The 18172-nt window shown below is 47.4% G+C and overlaps 1 protein-coding gene across 2 annotated transcripts in view; it reads left to right on the top strand.

The window, feature by feature from the left end:
- The window catches only part of ACOT11 (acyl-CoA thioesterase 11), a 66187-nt gene extending 48053 nt beyond the window's left edge, over positions 1–18134 (top strand). For both annotated transcript variants that reach the window (XM_073357612.1, XM_073357611.1), the window contains exons 11-17: positions 1998–2053; positions 9157–9223; positions 9571–9654; positions 10339–10472; positions 13736–13867; positions 15666–15792; positions 17004–18134. In XM_073357612.1, the coding sequence (XP_073213713.1) occupies positions 1998–2053; positions 9157–9223; positions 9571–9654; positions 10339–10472; positions 13736–13867; positions 15666–15792; positions 17004–17159 (756 nt within the window). In that variant the 3' untranslated portion in view covers positions 17160–18134. The remainder of the gene's footprint in view (positions 1–1997; positions 2054–9156; positions 9224–9570; positions 9655–10338; positions 10473–13735; positions 13868–15665; positions 15793–17003) is intronic.
- Positions 18135–18172: the final 38 nt, after the last annotated feature.

Genomic DNA, 18172 nt, shown 5'->3' with positions numbered 1-18172 from the left:
CGGGACTTCCCCGGTTCGCCACGAGTTTTCAAAGATAATGGCCAGTGGCTCTGCAATCACAGCCGCCAATTCCTTCAGCACTCTCGGATGCAACTCGTCCGGCCCCATGGACTTGTGCACGTCCAGCTTTTCTAAATAGTCCCTAACCGCCTCTATCTCCACAGAGGGCTGGCCATCTCTTCCGCATTTTGTGATGCCCAGCGCAGCAGTCTGGGAGCTGACCTTGTTAGTGAAAACACAGGCAAAAAAAGCATTGAGTACATTAGCTTTTTCCACATCCTCTGTCACTAGGTTGCCTCCCTCATTCAGTAAGGGGCCCACACATTCCTTGGCTTTCTTCTTGTTGCCAACATACCTGAAGAAACCCTTCTTGTTACTCTTGACATCTCTGGCTAGCTGCAGCTCCAGGTGCGATTTGGCCCTCCTGATAACATTCCTACATGCCCGAGCAATATTTTTATACTCTTCCCTGGTCATATGTCCAACCTTCCACTTCCTGTAAGCTTCTTTTTTATGTTTAAGATCCGCTAGGATTTCACCATTAAGCCAAGCTGGTCGCCTGCCATATTTACTATTCTTTCGACTCATCGGGATGGTTTGTCCCTGTAACCTCAACAGGGATTCCTTGAAATACAGCCAGCTCTCCTGGACTCCTTTCCCCTTCAAGTTAGTCCCCCAGGGGATCCTGGCCATCCGTTCCCTGAGGGAGTCGAAGTCTGCTTTCCTGAAGTCCAGGGTCCGTATCCTGCTGCTTACCTTTCTTCCCTGCGTCAGGATCCTGAACTCAACCAACTCATGGTCACTGCCTCCCAGATTCCCATCCACTTTTGCTTCCCCCACTAATTCTACCCGGTTTGTGAGCAGCAGGTCAAGAAAAGCGCCCCCCCTAGTTGGCTCCTCTAGCACTTGCGCCAGGAAATTGTCCCCTACGCTTTCCAAAAACTTCCTGGATTGTCTATGCACTGCTGTATTGCTCTCCCAGCAGATATCAGGAAAATTAAAGTCACCCATGAGAATCAGGGCATGCGATCTAGTAGCTTCCGTGAGCTGCCGGAAGAAAGCCTCATCCACCTCATCCCCCTGGTCCGGTGGTCTATAGCAGACTCCCACCACTACATCACTCTTGTTGCACACACTTCTAAACTTAATCCAGAGACACTCAGGTTTTTCTGCAGTTTCGTACCGGAGCTCTGAGCAGTCATACTGCTCCCTTACATACAGTGCTACTCCCCCACCTTTTCTGCCCTGCCTGTCCTTCCTGAACAGTTTATAACCATCCATGACAGTACTCCAGTCATGTGAGTTATCCCACCAAGTCTCTGTTATTCCGATCACGTCATAGTTCCTTGACATCACCAGGACCTCCAGTTCTCCCTGCTTGTTTCCAAGGCTTTGTGCATTTGTATATCAGCACTTGAGATAACCTGTTGATCGCCCCTCATTCTCAGTATGAGGCAGGAGCCCTCCCCTCACAGACATTCCTGCCTGTGCTTCCTCCCGGTATCCCGCTTTCCCACTTACCTCAAGCATGTGAGATGGCTTGCTGAGAGGACTGCTCGGTGGGAGAATCAGCAAGCCTGGTTGCATAGGCACAGTTGGGAGGTTCTGTCTATACTGCAAAAACAACAACAAACCCAGTGCTGGGGACCTGCTGCCCGGAAGACAGTCCTAGCCTAAGCTGCTGGTGGGGGCAAGACACTGGTAACAGCTAGGGTTGCCTGCCATGTGTTAACCATAGTGTGTGCAAACAATAGCCCTGGTTAGAGCTAACCAAGAACAAACCTGGTAGCCAGAGCGTGGACAAGATCAGTGTTGTGTTTCCATTTACATTCCATGCATTTCCCCAGCTATGGCCGTTACCAAGACCAGCAGAGGCTGCGGGATTGGTTCACGCATACGCTTCCTTAATGCTGAAAAATCTCTTTTTCCGGTCTACACGTTTAATTTTAATTATTTTTCCAAAACTTTAACCTAAGGAACGTGTTTCCATTCCACAGGATGGCGAGAGACGGTACCGAGAAGCCAGTGCTAGAAAAAAAATCCGATTGGACAGGTGAGTGAAACGGATCCGCCTCAAACTAAGCAGGGAAAAATAACGGGGGAATGTGGTGTTTTAAATAGAACAGTGTTTTTATTCCAGTCCGTGTTCTGCTCTGAATGATCACATGCGGGTAACTCGGTAAAGGCTGGGATAATTGAAGGTAACCCCTGGCTTTCTGTACCATGGAAGGCAGAGGGGTGGGTTGGTGGGTGGGTGGTGGGGGGAGCCTAGGCACCAACTCATGGGTGCTCCGGGGCTGGAGCACCCATGGGGAAAAAAAATAGTGGGTGCTCAGCACCCACTGGCAGCCCTGTGGATCAGCTAATTCCCCTCCCCCCAGCACCTCCCACCCGCCATCAGGCCCCACTGATCAGCTCCTCCCCCTTCCTCCCACCCGCCGTGTAGCAGCATACGGAAGGTGCGGGGCGGGGGAGGAGCGGTGCTTGGAAGGGACGGGGCGGGGGCCTTGGGGGAAGGGGTGGAGTGAGGTCAGGGCCTGGGGTGGAGCACCCCCCGGGAACGCAGGAAGTCAGCACCTATGTGTGGGGGAGAGGTTGTACGCTTTGGCTGTGATAATATTTGGCACTTACATAGCACCTTCCATGTGAGGATTTCTCAAAGCCTGGAGGAACTTAACCTTCCAGCACTCCGGGAGTTCAGTTGGGGAAACCTGAGACCAGAGTTCAAGTGGTTTCCTCAAAGCACCCCAGCATGTCAGTGTTGGAAACAGGATTAGACTTCAGGCCGGACTCCCAGTTGCCTTCCTAGCCCAAAGTATTCGGCGCTGAGTTCAGCGTGAAGCAGAAAGACACTCCAAGGAGTGCAGGAGAGATGGCAGTTGCTCAGAGACAGTAGTAAGGTGCAACCCAACTATCCCAATGTGAAGGAAAGATAGAAAGAATAGTAAGAGGTCAGTATGGCTCCATCAGGAACTCTTTAAGGATCTGAAAATCAGAAAGGAATCTATCAAAAAGGGCAGACGTGGACAAGTTGCTAAGGATGAGTACGCCAGAATCATACAAGCATGGAGGGACAAAATCGGAAAGTCTGAGGCACAAAATGAGTTTCAGCTAGCAAGGGACAAAAGGCAATAAGAAATGGGCTTATAAATCCATTAGGAAGAAGAGAAAGATGAAGGAAACTGTAGGCTGCTACTTAACAGGGAGGAAGAGCTAATAATGGACATCAAGAAGGATGAAGTGTTTAATGTCCATTTTGTCTTCACTATGAAGGTAAATTGTGACCAGATACTTAACGCAATCTTAGCAACAAAGAGAAAGGAACTAGCTAAAATAGAGAGAAAACAAGTTAAAGAATATGTAGATAAATTAGATGCATTCAAGTTGGCAGGGCTGATGAAATGTACCCTAGGATATTTAAGTAACAAGCTGATACAATCTCAGACCCATTAGCAATTGTTTTCAAGAACTCATGGAGGATATGAGGTCCCAGAGGACTGGAGAAGGATGAACATAGTACTTATCTTTAAAAAGGGGAACACAAAGGACCCAGGGAATTATAGACCAGTCAGCCTAACTTCGATACCTGGAAAGATATGCAACAAATTATTAAACAATCAGTTTGTAAGCACCTAGAGATAATAGGGTTATAAGAAATAGACACCATGCATTTGTCAAGCCCAAGTAACAGATTATGCAAAAACCAACCTGATTTCCTCCTTTGACAGGGTTATTGGCCAGGTGAATGGGGGGAAGCAGTAGACATGATCTACCTGGAGAGAGAGAGAGAGAATTTTTAAGTAAGGAAAATGTCAGTCCCGCATGACATTTTCATAAACAAACCAGGGAAATGCATTCCGGGTGAAATGGCTATGAGAGGGGTGTACAACTGGCTGAATGATTGTACTCAAAGAGTAATTGTCAGCAGGTTGCTGTCAAACTGGAGGTATTCGTGAGGGGTCCTCTAGATGTCTGTCCTGTGTCTGGTACAAGTCAATATTTTCATTAATGAGTTGGATAATGGAGTGGAAAGTGTGATTATTGTGGAACCAAGCTGGGAGAGGGTTACAAGTACTTTGGAGAACAGGATTAGAATGCAAAACGACGTTGACAAATTAGAGAATTGGTCTGAAATCAAAAGATGAAATTCAATAAAGACAAGTGCAAAGTACTTCTCTTTGGAAGGAAAAATCAAATGCACTACAGAATGGGGCATAGCTGGCTAGGTGGTAGTATGGCTGAAGAGGATCTGGGGGTTATAGTGGATCACAGACTGAGTATGAATCAACAATGTGATGCAGTTGCTAAAGAGGCATCAGTCTGCCGTGTATGAACAAAGTATTGTAGGTAGGACACAGTAGGTCATTGTCCCACTCTACTCAGCACTGGTGAGGCCTCAGCTGGAGTACTGTCACCAGTTCTGGGTGCTACACTTTTGGAAAAATATGAGTGTGTCCAGAGGAGAGCAACAAAAATGAAAAAAGGTATAGAAAGCCTGATGTATGAGGAAAGGTTAAAGGTGGGCATGTTTGGTCTTGAGAAAAGAAGTCTGGGGGAGGGACCTGATAACAATCTTCAAATACGTTAAGGGCTGCTATAAAGACGATGATGATCCGACAGAGATTGTGGAATCTCTGTAATTCATTGGAGGTTTTTAAGAACAAGTTGGACAAACATTTTTCAGGGATGGTCTAGATGAACTTGGTCCTGCTTCAGCACAGGGGGCTGGACCAGATGACCTCTTGAGGTCCCATTCCCACGATTCTGTGAAAAGGTACTTGAGGGCTAAGTGGTGTAGTGCCAAACGATAGAATGTTAGGAAGACACAGACATAACGCAGATCTCTGTAGGGGAGCTGGAGAGAGAGAAGATGGTAGGGACAGCACAGGAGAAACTGTCTGAATTCAGAAGTAGAAACTGTGTATAAAACAAAGCATCACAGGGCTATGCTTATTTTATACATCCATTATTGTCAAAACACACTATAATATCCAGATACGTTGGTGATTAATGCACTATAATATCTGCACAGATACAGAACACAAAAATACATAGCTAGACCAGATCAATCTGTAATAATCATAGTGATTAGCCCTTTTCTAGTGCTACGCATCTTAGAGGTGCTTTATAATCATTCAGTTTTATCTCCCTCCTGTGGGGCATGAAGGGAAGAATTTATTAACCTCACTCTATTCTTGGGGAAACTGAGGCAGAGCTAAGTGATTTGCCCAAGACTACCAAGCATTTGTCCAGAGCCAGGATTAAAGATCTTGAATATTTGGTGCTCTCAGAGGACAAGAGAAGCAGTACAGTTTAGTGGGTAAGATGGAATAAATAAACCACTTTGATCATGTGTTCCATTTGTGTATTGCTCCTTGTATTCTTGCTGTCCTTATTCCTGGCTCTGCTGTAAGAGTTGGACAAATCATTGAATTTCTGTGCCTCAGTTTCCCCTTCAGTAAAACAGGCATAATGATGCTCGCTTGCCTCTGTAAAACTCTTTTAGAACTATGGGTAAAAAGTGCAAAATTTTATTATTTTTTATTATTTATTACAAGAGTGCACACACCTTATGCTGTCCCCTCAAGCAGTGAAAAAGTAACATATTGGATAGTCAGTTTTTCCCCCTGGAAGCTGCTATTTTCAGCTTAATGGAGTATCTGCAGAACCTTGATAATAGCCCTAGTTGCATCCAAGACCAGTAATTGACTGGGTTTTGGAGAATCATAGAATTGTAGGACTGGAAGGAACCTCGAGAGGTCGTCTAGTCCAGTCCCTTGCACTCATGGCAGGACTAAGTATTATCTAGACCATTCCTGCCAGGTGTTTGTCTAACCTGCTCTTAAAAGTCTCTAATGATGGAGATTCCACAACCTCCCTAGGCAATTTATTCCAGTGCGTAACCACCTTGACAGTTAGGAAGCTTTTCCTTATGTCCAACCTAAAATGTCCTGGCTGCAATTTAAGCCCATTGCTTCTTGGCCTAGCCTAAGAGGTTAAGGAAAACGATTTTTCTCTCTCCTCCTTTTAACAACCTTTTATGTACTTGAAAATTGTTATCATGTCCCCCCTCAGCCTTCTCTTCCCCAGACTAAATAAACCCAGTTTTTTCACTCTTCCCTCATAGATCATGGTTTCTAGCAGGGCTGGCTCTAGGATTTTTGCCGCCCCAAGCAAAAAAATTTTTGGCTGCCCCCACTTCTTTTTCATGGCTCGTCCTGCCCTCGGCTCCGCCGCATTCCCCCCCATTGCTTCCTGCAGCTCCCCCCACCGCAACCCCCCGCCCTAGCTCACCTCCGCTCCTCCTGCTCCCCTGAATGTGCCGTCACTCCGCTTCTCCCCCTTCCCTCTCAGGCGAGGGAGAGGCAGCGCATTCAGGGGAGGAGGCAGAGCAGAGGTGAGCAAGGGTGGGCGGGGGAGCGCAGGAAGTAACAGGGGAGGGGGGGGGATAGAGGAACCGCTCCCTGTCCCAGCTCACCTCCGCTCCACCACCGCCACCTCCCCCAAGTGCGCCACCGTTCGGCTTCTCCCTCCCTCCCTCCTTCCCAGGCTTGCCGCGCGAAACAGCTGTTTGGGCAGCGGGGGCACATTTCTAGGGGCAGCATGGCTGGCGCCGTAATGCCGCCCCAAGAAATGTGCCACCCCAAGCACCTGCTTGTTTTGCTGGCCTAGAGCCAGCCCTGTTTTCTAGATCCTTAATGGCTCTTCTCTGGACTTGAATTTTCCTTGCCCTAACAGGCTTCTTACTGCTGCCCCTGATCTGCAGGAAAGTGGGAAGCTGGCCTTTGGTCAGTTTTACATCTGTTATGAACATTATTTTATTCCCAATCTCTCCACTTGTTTTGTCTGCATGTGCAATTGGAGTCCTGTCTTCTCCGCCCATTGTGAATCCCTATTCCTGGAGTCCTCTCTGGTCATGTGGTTGCAATGAAGCCTTGCAGAAGAGACAGCTGCTTTATTTTGTTACTTTTCAACTCTTCACCTTGGTTATATCATGTCTCTGATTACAGATCTGGTGTTCTCGGACAAATTATACCCCAGTATCTCAGTCCCTGAGAATAAGATTGTAGTGAAGTGTGGCAATTAAGCAGTGAAAATATTTTCTTCCTGGAATGTCTTGTGGCATCTGCCCTCCTGCTTCCAGGAGTTTCATAACTTTCCCTTGAGCCCCAGGTCAATATGAGAACAAACACGTGGACCCTAAGAAGTGCTGTATCTGTCTGAATCTAGCATCAGCTGTTCACTCACTACACCAGTCCAGGGATGAATTCTGATCCTTTCTGTTACAGTAAAGGCTTCCATCAAACGACCCTAAATAAACAACATCCTGCAAATTTGACTTGCTGTTTGTGCACAGTTCAAATATAGTGTTTGCTCCAGTGATAAAACCCAAGCTCTTCTAATCCGAGCTTGGGTTGCTGTGCACCTCCCAACACAGATGATTCAGATTTTGTTACAAACCGAATGACTAACTCTTCAGTAACACGTCCGCTGTGGCTCTCAAAGCACTTTCCAAAGGTGGATAAGTACCATCCCCATTTAACAGACTGGGAAACCGGAATGGAGATGCTAAGGCCAGATTTCAGAAGCAACCTGTTTTGGGCACCCTGCTTTAGACCCTAGGGCCTGGGCAGGTGTGGTTCCCATTGATCTGATTTGTAGTTGGTGGGTGTTCAGCACTTCTGAAAAGCAGGTCCTGGATTGTGGGCACCCAAAACCATTTCCCTGAGAGGCTCTCAGGGACTTGCCAAAGAGGTTATCCAGTAAGTTAGAGCTGGGAATAGAACCCAGATCTCCTGGCTCCTAGTTTGGGGTCTTGTCCTCTTGTGTAACAAGGTAGCTGGCCCATTAAATGAAAGTAGGCTCAGCTCTCCTGTTCCTGTCCAAGTGTGACCCACCTTTGTGTGAGGAGGAGGGTGGGGTGCCTGAGGGAGTTATAAATGAGAGTTCAGGGGCCTGAGAGGGGAGTTGAGAACTCCGAGAGGGAGCTCAGCAGGCAAGTTTAGAACCCAGAGTTCAGGATGGGGGAGAATCCAAAGTAAAGCGAGTTCACAGGCAGAGCTCCAGGGAGGGGATTCCCCTGGAGGACGGAGTGGTAAGAGTTCCCTGGTTGAGCAATGGCATTAGATCAGGCTATTGAAAGAGGAGGGCGATCAGAGGGTCATCTGCAAATGTCCCCAGGCCAGAGAGCGCTGAAGGCTGAGAGCAGCCCAGGGAGATGCCTGCTGGCCAGAGAGGGCCAAAGCCTGGGGTACTATGGAGGCGTGAGCCGGCTGATGTGTCTGGGCAAGAGCTGGAACCATAGCTGGGAAGGAAACAGGGCAGAGAAACACCCCAACTAGAGGGGCGGGGTGGGGTGGGAAACACCACAGCTGTACCTGGGGGCTGGGCTGGGCTGTGGGGGAGAGATGCAGGAGTTGGACTGTTAGGATGAATGTACTGTTAGCACTGTGCTGAGGGGATTCTGGTTCATGGTAGTGGGACTGTTGGTAATAAATTACTAAGTAGAGCCTTCAGAGTACGTGGGTTATTTGAGAAATCAAGGGAAAATGAGGCCAAGGGCCACTTGCAGGGCTGCCGTGAGGGGGTGCCTGGGTGGAAGCCATGCATTTATAGCTTGCCTATGCCACTCCCTGACCACCTGCAGAGATCTGCCTGCCTGACCAGAAAGCCCAGCTGGGAGCCCTTCCTGTTCCAATCCAGCCCTGAACTTTGTGGCTTAGGCCCCTCCCATCCCTGACCAACAGAAGTGTTAGTGTAGACGAGGCCTTAGTCTTGCCCCATCCAGACCACTGCTGGCCTTTGTTAGAAGTAATCCTTAAAGGTTCTTTTCACCCTGTGCCTCTCCCTTCCGCCTGCAAATGATGTGCAGGATTTCTGAGGCTTTTGTTGCTCTGAGCTCCCTCAAGTTGAGCCAAGAAGAAATGGCTGTTTCAATCCACTGGGATCCTGGTCCCAAGATATTCATAAGATGACTGTGTTTTTCCTCCACTCCTTTTGTAGATCATTGCTGGAGAAGCTGTTGAAGTCAAAAACACTGCTGCTAACTTCACTTTCTCTCTCTTTCACCAGCATGGGTTTGAGATGTCCTTTTCCCTGCCACATACTGAAGATCAGTACTGCTATAACTAAAGCAATTCTCTTTGCTTTCCCTAGAAAATACATCATTTCCTGTGAACAGACAAAAGTGCCATTGTCAGTGCCCTGGGACCAAAGTAACAAGGTATAATAACTGTCTCTGTAGGTATTGGCCATATCCTCCCTTGGCATCTAATCCCCATGTGCTGTAGGAAGGCCCAGCAGCAGGTACTAAGTAGCAGCTAGAAGTTTATACATGAATAAATATGTTCTATGGAAACAAGAAGGATGAAACCTTACCTAAAACAGCATGTGTTATAGGGATCTTAACTGGAATAATAAATTCCTTCTTAACCCCTGATTTACTCTGATTAATTCAGTATCCGAGCAGTTGCAAGCTTTGCTATAGTATCCAATGAGTTTAGATATAGGAAAACATAACTGAAGGTCAAAGTGATTTCTACTGTGTTTTCTTATGATGTTTTTATGTAGGTTTATCTGAGCTACAACAATGTTTCTGCACTGAAGACGCTTGTAGCGAAAACCAATTGGGTACTCGCCACAGAAATAGACAAGGTACTTAACCCTGCCACACTCCCAAGTAAACACTGCCGCCTTAGTCTCTTGGACTGCCTACAGTGAGTGGAAACAACTCATGTTAAGATCAGAGGAAATGTTTCAGTCATTCCCCACCCCCAGTTACTTGAATCCTAGTGTATCCAAAAGTGTTTGATGTCCCCACAACACTTTGAATAAATGGGGTTGTACCGCACGTATTCAATGAATGCATGTCTATACTATCAACGTTCCATATACGTCCAAATGTACACTGCATACGCACACTTATGTACATGTAAAATACATGGCTTCCAGTGATGCCGTATGATCTGCTATAGAACGTGTGCTTTAGTAAAATCCCACGGAACCCACCAACAAGAGCTGTCCTCAATTTCACCCCTTTCCATTCAACACCCAGGCTAGCTAGCCTGTAAACTTCTCTTGGACAACTGTTTTTTGTGCTTTACTCCTGGGGCTTAATGGAGTCACCAGAACCAGCTCATAAAACACAGGCCTCGTGTACCACCAGGGATATGTGATTCTTCATGTTAATGTAATGGGGAGAGAGAGAGATCAAAGCTGTTTGGTTATATTATAATAAAGTAAAAATATGAAGGAATCTTTTTGGGGAAAATCAAATGTCATTTTAATGAAGACAGCAGGCTGTGCCTCTCACCTGTTTTGTCTGTCTCCCTCTCAAAGGTCAGGATGTACACGCTGGAGGAAGACCAGTACCTCTCCTTCCGAATAGAGATGTCCCTCTGCATTGATGCAACGCAGGCCTTCTTCCTTCTGTCAGACTTAAGAAAGAGGCACGAATGGGATAGATATTATGCGTGAGTACTTGGAGGGCAGCTAACATGTTAGGAGTGATGGTCCCTGTTTTACTGGGGATGGGGGGAGAAAGGCCCCCAATTTCTTTCCTTTGGCTTTCCTGCCTCAAAGCAACTTCCCATTCCAAAACGGTTCTTCATTCAAGCCATGTAAAGTGCTTTTTCCCCTCCATCATCCACCCTACTCCAAAACCAGTAGCGTTCAGTATAGGGAGTCCATGGTTGCATATGTACCGACGGTGGAGCTGGCTGCCACACTGCTCACGGGTTGTACGGTGGAATAGAATCTAGGACCTTTATCTCCTAAAGCACAAGTTTCTGCCACTTGAGCGGAGGAAGACTCTCCTTTAGCTGTTGGTGACAGTAGCAAGGCTTTTATCTTCTGGAGACCAGCCCCGGGCACAAGTTAGTCAAGTGTTCTGCCCGCATGCTGGTGACACCTCTAGTCTTGTTAGCCTAGGACTGCAGTTGAGACTCCGAGCTGGCAGAGGTGTGTAAGCACAGCAGTGAGCTGGCTCGTAGCTTTAACATTTTATGTTGCTGTCCTCTATAAAGGGGTCGAACTTCCTGTAAAGTGTGCTGTACTCCTCTTCCCAACTCCATGAAGTGGCTGTATTGTGACTATACACTGTGACCAGCATATGTTCTTAGCTCTCCCGTTGCCTTGGATGGTCATTAGAATTGGTTTTACTGAGAGGGGGAATCTTATGCCAGGATCATACGCCTGTCTAGTTTAAAATATCCTTTGCAGGAGGGTGTCACAGTTCCTAAAGTAACTGCACCTCTGATCCCTTTGTGGCCTTCTTGAGATTTCAGCTCTCCTTGGGGCAGGATCCCACTGTCCATTCTCTCCAGGCTGGGGATTGTAGACTGCAATTCACGGTGATCACCTCAGCAGATCTAACTTTAGGTCAAGCCCTGTTCTCTCTAAGGCAATGGCAGGGTTAACCAGCGACCAGTCAGCCTCCATAAATCAAATACTAGTTATTCAGAAGAAAAGCATTACAGAGAAAATGTTTTTAAAAACAATGAACCGTTTACGTGCAAGTCTTTGCTTAGCAAACAGTCACCCATCTTCAGCACAGAGACCCTGGCAGGCTTCAGAGTCATTCAGGTCCTTGGCAGGTCTTGTGTGTCTGGGTCACTGTCTCATGTCCTGCAGGTCTTGGAAAAAGTGTGGGTGGGGGGGCCCTCTCCCTACGTCAAAGTGGTCACTTTATACAGTTTTCAATTCTTTTTTTGCCAGGCCTCATGAACCCCATTAAACTAGTCTCTATGCAATTTCCCCCAGGGGATGAGGCTTCTCCAGACTTAGCTGTATGGGAATTTGCATGAATTCTCCCCCAATGGTTGTAGTTTCTGCAGGAAACGCTATAACTGCCCCATGGAGCCAGAAATACAATCCCTAGCCCATTCAGATACATAAAACACTTATAAAATGGATACCATAGTCTTTGGAGCATCCGTCACAGAGGGCACCTCTTTAAGGGCTCCTCATTCTTCCAGTACTACAGCCTCAGGTGGGTGATCTGTCCTATTGTTCATTTGCACTGAATCCAGGACTTCTCTGCTCCCAGGAGCAGCCTGTGAAGTTTTAAGGAGCTGTAACTTATTTTCCCAGGGACTGTCAGCTCCAAGAGGGCAGGGTGCGTGTGCGTATCAGTGGGAGCGTTCTGGACTTTTAGTCCGTTTTACTGCTGGGTTGAATGAGCTACAAGGAGGTGAAATGACTTTCCCAGGTCACACAGTGAGCCGGTGATCTTTGTGGCTCTGATCCCAGCCACGAACCTCGTGTCCTCCACCAAAACCAAAACATCCCAGTGAAAGACTCAGAAACAACCTCTAATTTCAGGCCAATCCCATCCTTCAAAGATAAACAAAACCAGACCGAGAAGGTACAGGAGGTGTCATGTCACGATACGTGAAAAGGATTTGCATCCTACTTGACAATACAATTGAAACGTTTGGGGTCAGAAGCTGAAGAACTCGGGGCCTGATCCAAAGCTTGTTGACAGTAGTGGGGTTTGGCTCAGTCTCTTGCCAAGGGAGAGCCAAGTATGAACTTCCACAGAAGGCAACAGATATGTAGCCTAAGTAAGGATTTCGGGATGTGACTAAAAGAGAATTGTTTGGAGCAATTAATTTTGTTAAGAAAATGCTGTACCTCAGGTAGTCAAATAGAGTCAGATTTCCAAAGTGGCAGGTAGGCGCCCAGGGGGATTTTCATGACCTGCATCTTTAGGTGCTTAGATGTGTTTAAAAATCTGGCCTGTAGTCCCTGGGAAAGCTGATATATCTGGGAAGGTGGCTCTGATTCAGTGGAGAAAGCTTTTTTTTTTTCCCCTGATCCCTATGACTGATTGTAAGTTTGTCCTAACTGGCTTTTGTTTGGCTGTTATTTCTCTGGCTTTGAACTGCTTCTATCTGCAGTCTCTGGGTTACTGCTGAGTAACACCATATGGTTAGGGCTCTACCAAATTCATGGCCCATTTCACAGCCAAGGAGGTTTAAAATTAGTCAGTTTCAGGTTTTCAGATATTTCCATCTAGAATATTACAGTATTGTAACTGAGGGGGTCCTGACCCAAAAGGTGGTCAGAGTGGGAGGGTCACAAGGCTACTGTAGGGGGGATCATGGGGTCGCCACCCTTACCCCTGCCCTACAACTGGCAGGGGCACTGCCTTCAGAGCTGGAAGGCTGCTGGCCAGGTGCCCAGCTCTAAAACCAACACCACTGCCAGCAGCAGCACAGAAGTGAGGGTCAAGTTACCATAGGCCTGGTTTTTCTGTCTGCTTCTTGTCTGAGTGGGGGGGGCTGACAGCTGGAGCCACAGCTGCCTGCATGGAGAGGTGACAACAGCTGGAGCTACTGGCTCCCTGCATAGGGGTGGACGTAATAACAGCTGGAGCCATGGAGAGGCTGGGGTGGTTCCCTGAGGTGGGTCTGACCTGCCCTGGGAGCAGTCTTTGCAGGGGAAGAGGATGTTTGGGCCATCCCCGTCCCTGGCTGGGACTAGCAGCTGGACCATGCACAGGGTAGGAGCCCCTGGCTGGACACCAGCTTTCTTGGGGGAGATCAGATTTCACAGTCGGATGCATTTTTCACAGCCGTGAATTTGGTAGGGCCCTGCGTACGATGGAACACTCTTGAGAGAGAGGGAGGACATCTTTTAAGGGAAGGTGTCTGGTGTCCTGGTGCTGGGAAGATGACATCATCTTGGAAGACAGCCTGAATCCTTTCCGGAATGTCCTTTTGCCTCTTTCCAGGAGCGCTGAGCTCGTGCAGCAAGTTGATGAAGACGACATGATCTACCACGTGCTTAGTCAGACTGTTAGTCAAGAAAAGAAGTCTCAGGACTTCGTCATCCTGGCGTCACGAAGAAAACCTTGTGATGAAGGGTACGTAAATTCGCAGGGCTCCAGTGACATGCTGGGTCTAGCGGGCTTACCCTGTGCAGCACTCAGCGTTCTTCACTCGCTGGCAGTCAGTGCCCAGAACAGGGACAGCAGTGGTGGGACTAGCCCATGGGGCTGGAAACGTCTAGTGTTTGGTCAGCGTGGTGGTAGCTTTTAGAGCTGCAAAGTCTGTGCTTAGTATTAGCTTAGTATTTACGCTCTCTAAAATCCCCACAGATGGTGCTTTCTCTCCTGTTCAAATGTGTCTGGGCTGTCTTTCAGTGCCCGTGGTAGACAAGTGCAGTGTATTGGTCAGTTGCTGGAACCCCATACTTAAACCAACCATCTTGCAAGGGCTGTGCGTCATTGGACTTATGACCTACTGAAGAAAGGATCATTTTCATGGCAAATATTTACAATGAGCCAGTGAGTGAAAAAATACTTTACCATGAAAATAGTTAATTCATAGCCTCATCTCTGTGGATCCGAAAACATCACACAGAGGAGTGATTGGCACTGGTACACAACTTCCTTTTCACTGCACAATTGGCTGCAAGAGGGATCTAAAGTAACTTGTTGCATATAGAATATGGGTGTGTTTCAATATGTAGCTTTTTGTATTGCAGATAAGATCTAGATTGATACAGAGCGCTCTAGATTGCTTGGTAAGCTGTGTGTAAGCAAGTATGGATTTCAGTATGGCTAAATGTAAGCTCGTACAGCTAGGAAAAAAGAATGTCAGCCTACTTACAGAAATGGGGGACTCTCTCCTGGGAAGCAGTGACTGTGAAAACGACTGGGATCCTGGGGGACGATCAGCTGAACATGCATCCCCATGTTGTGGCCAAAAGGGCTGGTGTGATCCTTGGCTCTATTAAAAAAGAGACTATCAAATGGGAGTAGGCAGGGTTTATTACCTCTGTATTTGGCACTGGTGCGACTGCTACTAGAATCCTGTGCCCCATTCTGGGGCCCACGAGTCCAGAAGGAGTTTGTATTGGAGATGGTTCTGAGAAGAACCACAAAATGATTCAGGGTCTGGACATCATGCCTTCTGGCGAAAGACTCGGGGAACTCATTCCAGTTACCCCTTCCTAGAGAAGGGTGAGCATAGGCATGCCGTTTAGGAGATGAATACTTGTCACATGCTGTTCCTGACTATTCTCACCCTAGCCTTCTTTTTAGCCCAGTTCTTTGGCTGGGAATTTCAGAGGAGTCTCAAGGAGACTGAATTTCAGTAGGAGTTGGGTGCCTGACTCCCTTAGGCTCCTGAAAATCCGAGTCTCCAGTCCCTTGGCACCAAGTGGAATGGGAGCTCTCGCTCTGACTGCAATGTATTTGCCTTAGTGTGCCTGGGGAAGGGATACCTTACCTGCTTTCGGTACCCAATATGATAAAAACACAGGGGACACTGAAGTCACAGTGATGAGATTTGTAGATAGAGACCAGATCACAGCCAGCTTCCCTCCCACCCACCCCACCTTCTGTCCTCATTGTTTTCAGTTGATTTCATTTTTTTTTTTTTTAAATCACTCCAAGATATCTTGGATGTTACTTATTTTGAAGTCAATACAAGAAGAAATGCAGAAGCAGAAGGTGGACTGTGACCGTGTAGTGCTGTGTTTCCATGCATGAATCTCTAGGCAGAGGTCATTTCCAGTTGTGGGGCAGTTCTGCCACCTGCATTTCCTGGCATTGATCTGAGCAGGGTTAACTCGAGAGTTGGCATAAAATCCTGCTCCTCTCTCACCTTTTCAATACACTTGTGAACCGCTCCTAAGCGGGCTTCCTTCTCTTACAGTGACCCATATGTCGTCGCGTTCAGGTCGGTCACGCTGCCCACCCATCCACCCAACCCTGAGTACACCCGAGGGGAGACGATGTGTTCTGGCTTCTGTATTTGGCAGGAGACAGCTGAGCTAACCAAGGTGAGGCTTTCGGCTCTCTCAGCTATCTCAGGATAGCTGTGTCCCCCAGCGACAATCACTGTGGCCTTTACCTGTGTTCCATAACCAAGAGCTCGTGCATGCCGACCTGTGGTTGGCACTAGTGTGCTTTAGTTCAGCTCCCCAGTGCCCAGTTCAGAGGGGGACAAACAGAAGGGCCTGCAAGTCTGGTGCTGCACATCCCTGTCTGTGCTGGGTTGGGGATTTGGGGGAATTTCTGGAGTCCTTCAATTTTCAAGCCCCTCCCTTTTTAAAAAAACAAAACAAAAACCTCTCCCCATCCCCCCCCCCAACACCCTCCTTCTTACTGTCACATAACACCTCACCTTCATGTGCACACAGTTTGTCCACATTGCTCAGGTGGATAAATTATGCTACCCCCATTTTACAGGTGGGGAAACCGAGGCACAGCATGATTCCATGACTTGTTCACGGGGACAGAGGAAGCATTGAATTGAAAATGGATCCCAGATTTTCTGACTCCCAGCCCTGTCCCAATAACCCTCCCTTGCCAAAGGGCTGCATGTCCCAGGCTGTCCCCTGCCGAGTGGATGCACCAGTGTGGTCTGAGTGTGAACTCAAGTCACTTTGACAAGAGGAAATGTTAATACTACGGACAGTTCAAGTAATGGAGGCCTAACAGTTGAACTGCATTTCAACTACTGTAGTCTGGACTGAAAGGTTTTTTCAAATTCTAAAAACCTTTTCAAAATGTCCCCTTTCCATGCTATCAGAACAGTCTGGGCCACCGTATTTGTGTCCAACCCCAACTTTTCCAAGCCCTCGTGTGCTGGCTTTGCTTTGAGCACTAAGGCTGGAATTCACCCTTGCCCACACAAAGCCAGAGGGATTGGTGGGAACTAAGTGAGAAGCTGGGTATTCATTGCCCCCAGGCCGCAGAGGAACCTTTCCACAGCTGCTATTCCAAGTTATGGGCTGGGATAGTGGCTACTACCCTTCTGCACCCAAGGGGGGTTCACAGCCACTGGATCAGAGGAACTGGCAGTTCTATGGTCTGTACATCCCCAAACCTCTCCGCTATTCAGAGCCACTGGGGAGAGAGCCCCTGCTGAACCATGGGAAGAGGAAGTCAGTACCTATGCTGCTGCTGTACTTATTAGAAAATGACTTATGTAGGTTTCCACCTGTGGATGTCCCCATAGCTGTCTTAATGAATGTGTTGTGGATTTCAGGTGTCCTATTACAACCAGGCTGCTCCAGGATACCTAGCTTACGTCACAACTAACATTGCAGGACTGTCCTCGGACTTCTATGTTACCTTCAAAGCCTGTGAGAGATTCCTGCAGAAGAACAAGGATGAGATCGTAGTCGGGCTTCAGAATCTGTAACTGTTGGCCCTTTTTGCACAGTGCTGTGTGACTATCTTGTACATATTGAAGCGACTGGTCTGTGTAGGTGAGAGCACATGGAGAGTAATTACTTAGATAATGTTAGTGGCATTGCTAGGAGCACAATGACTTGAAATCATCTATTGTAGCATGACTAAAATCCGCTCTTCTCTCTAGTGTGCTTGATGATGGTGAGAAATGTAATGGCTGGAGCCAATCTACCTAATCAGGGAGAGGGATTATTAAGGCCAAACTCTGTGGCAACTATTATGGTTTATCTGAGTGCAAAATTTGGCCTGGGGTGGGATGGGGAGAGAGGTCCACGTGGTTCCTACATGGCCAGTGTTTCATTGTGAAGTCAGTCAGCTCATTCTAAGGTCTAGGGCTAGAGCAGCGTGTAATCTGCTTAAAAAGCACGAGCCTTATTTTATTTGTATTCCGTCTTGTAACCTCATGTTCAGGAATTGACTTTCTGACAGCATCACCCGCACTTGAACCTTTGTACAAAAGTAAAGGTTACAAAATGGATTATTTTTTTCACCAGTTCTTGTAATCCAATGGAGGAACTGTCCATCTTTTAATCCAATGAAGTAAATCAGGACAGGATTTGGGTGGGGGAGAAGGCCAGCCTGGTCTCCTGTAACACGGTACTGTTGGATTTGACACACTAGGCATTATGATGCAGGATACCTCATTGATGTGCTGCAATTCCATGTTCTGTCTTTCACACACCATAAAAAGAATGGGAGTGGTAATAAAGAAGCCCCATTCACCTTCTGACCTCAGGAGTTTGTCTCGCCGGGTTTTCTTTAGTTACTGAGTATTTTTCTTGATCAGCCCCAGAGTAAGGGAAATTGAACTGTTTTCTGTGGGAAATTGATTCTTCTTGTTTAAGAATTTTTAAACCTGCACTGCTGCTGTCTGAAGGATTTTCTCCCCCTTTGTTGGTAAATAAAGCACAACTATGGGGATGGATTTCCAGTCTTCCTGCTTTTTCAGCCTTTATTCTGTGA

The sequence above is a fragment of the Lepidochelys kempii genome, chromosome 8, assembly GCF_965140265.1.
Source record: "Lepidochelys kempii isolate rLepKem1 chromosome 8, rLepKem1.hap2, whole genome shotgun sequence".
In the NCBI taxonomy this organism is placed as follows: Eukaryota; Metazoa; Chordata; order Testudines; family Cheloniidae; genus Lepidochelys; species Lepidochelys kempii.
The sequence above is the reverse complement of the archived record's forward strand: the minus strand, read 5'-3'. Positions and strand labels throughout refer to the sequence as shown.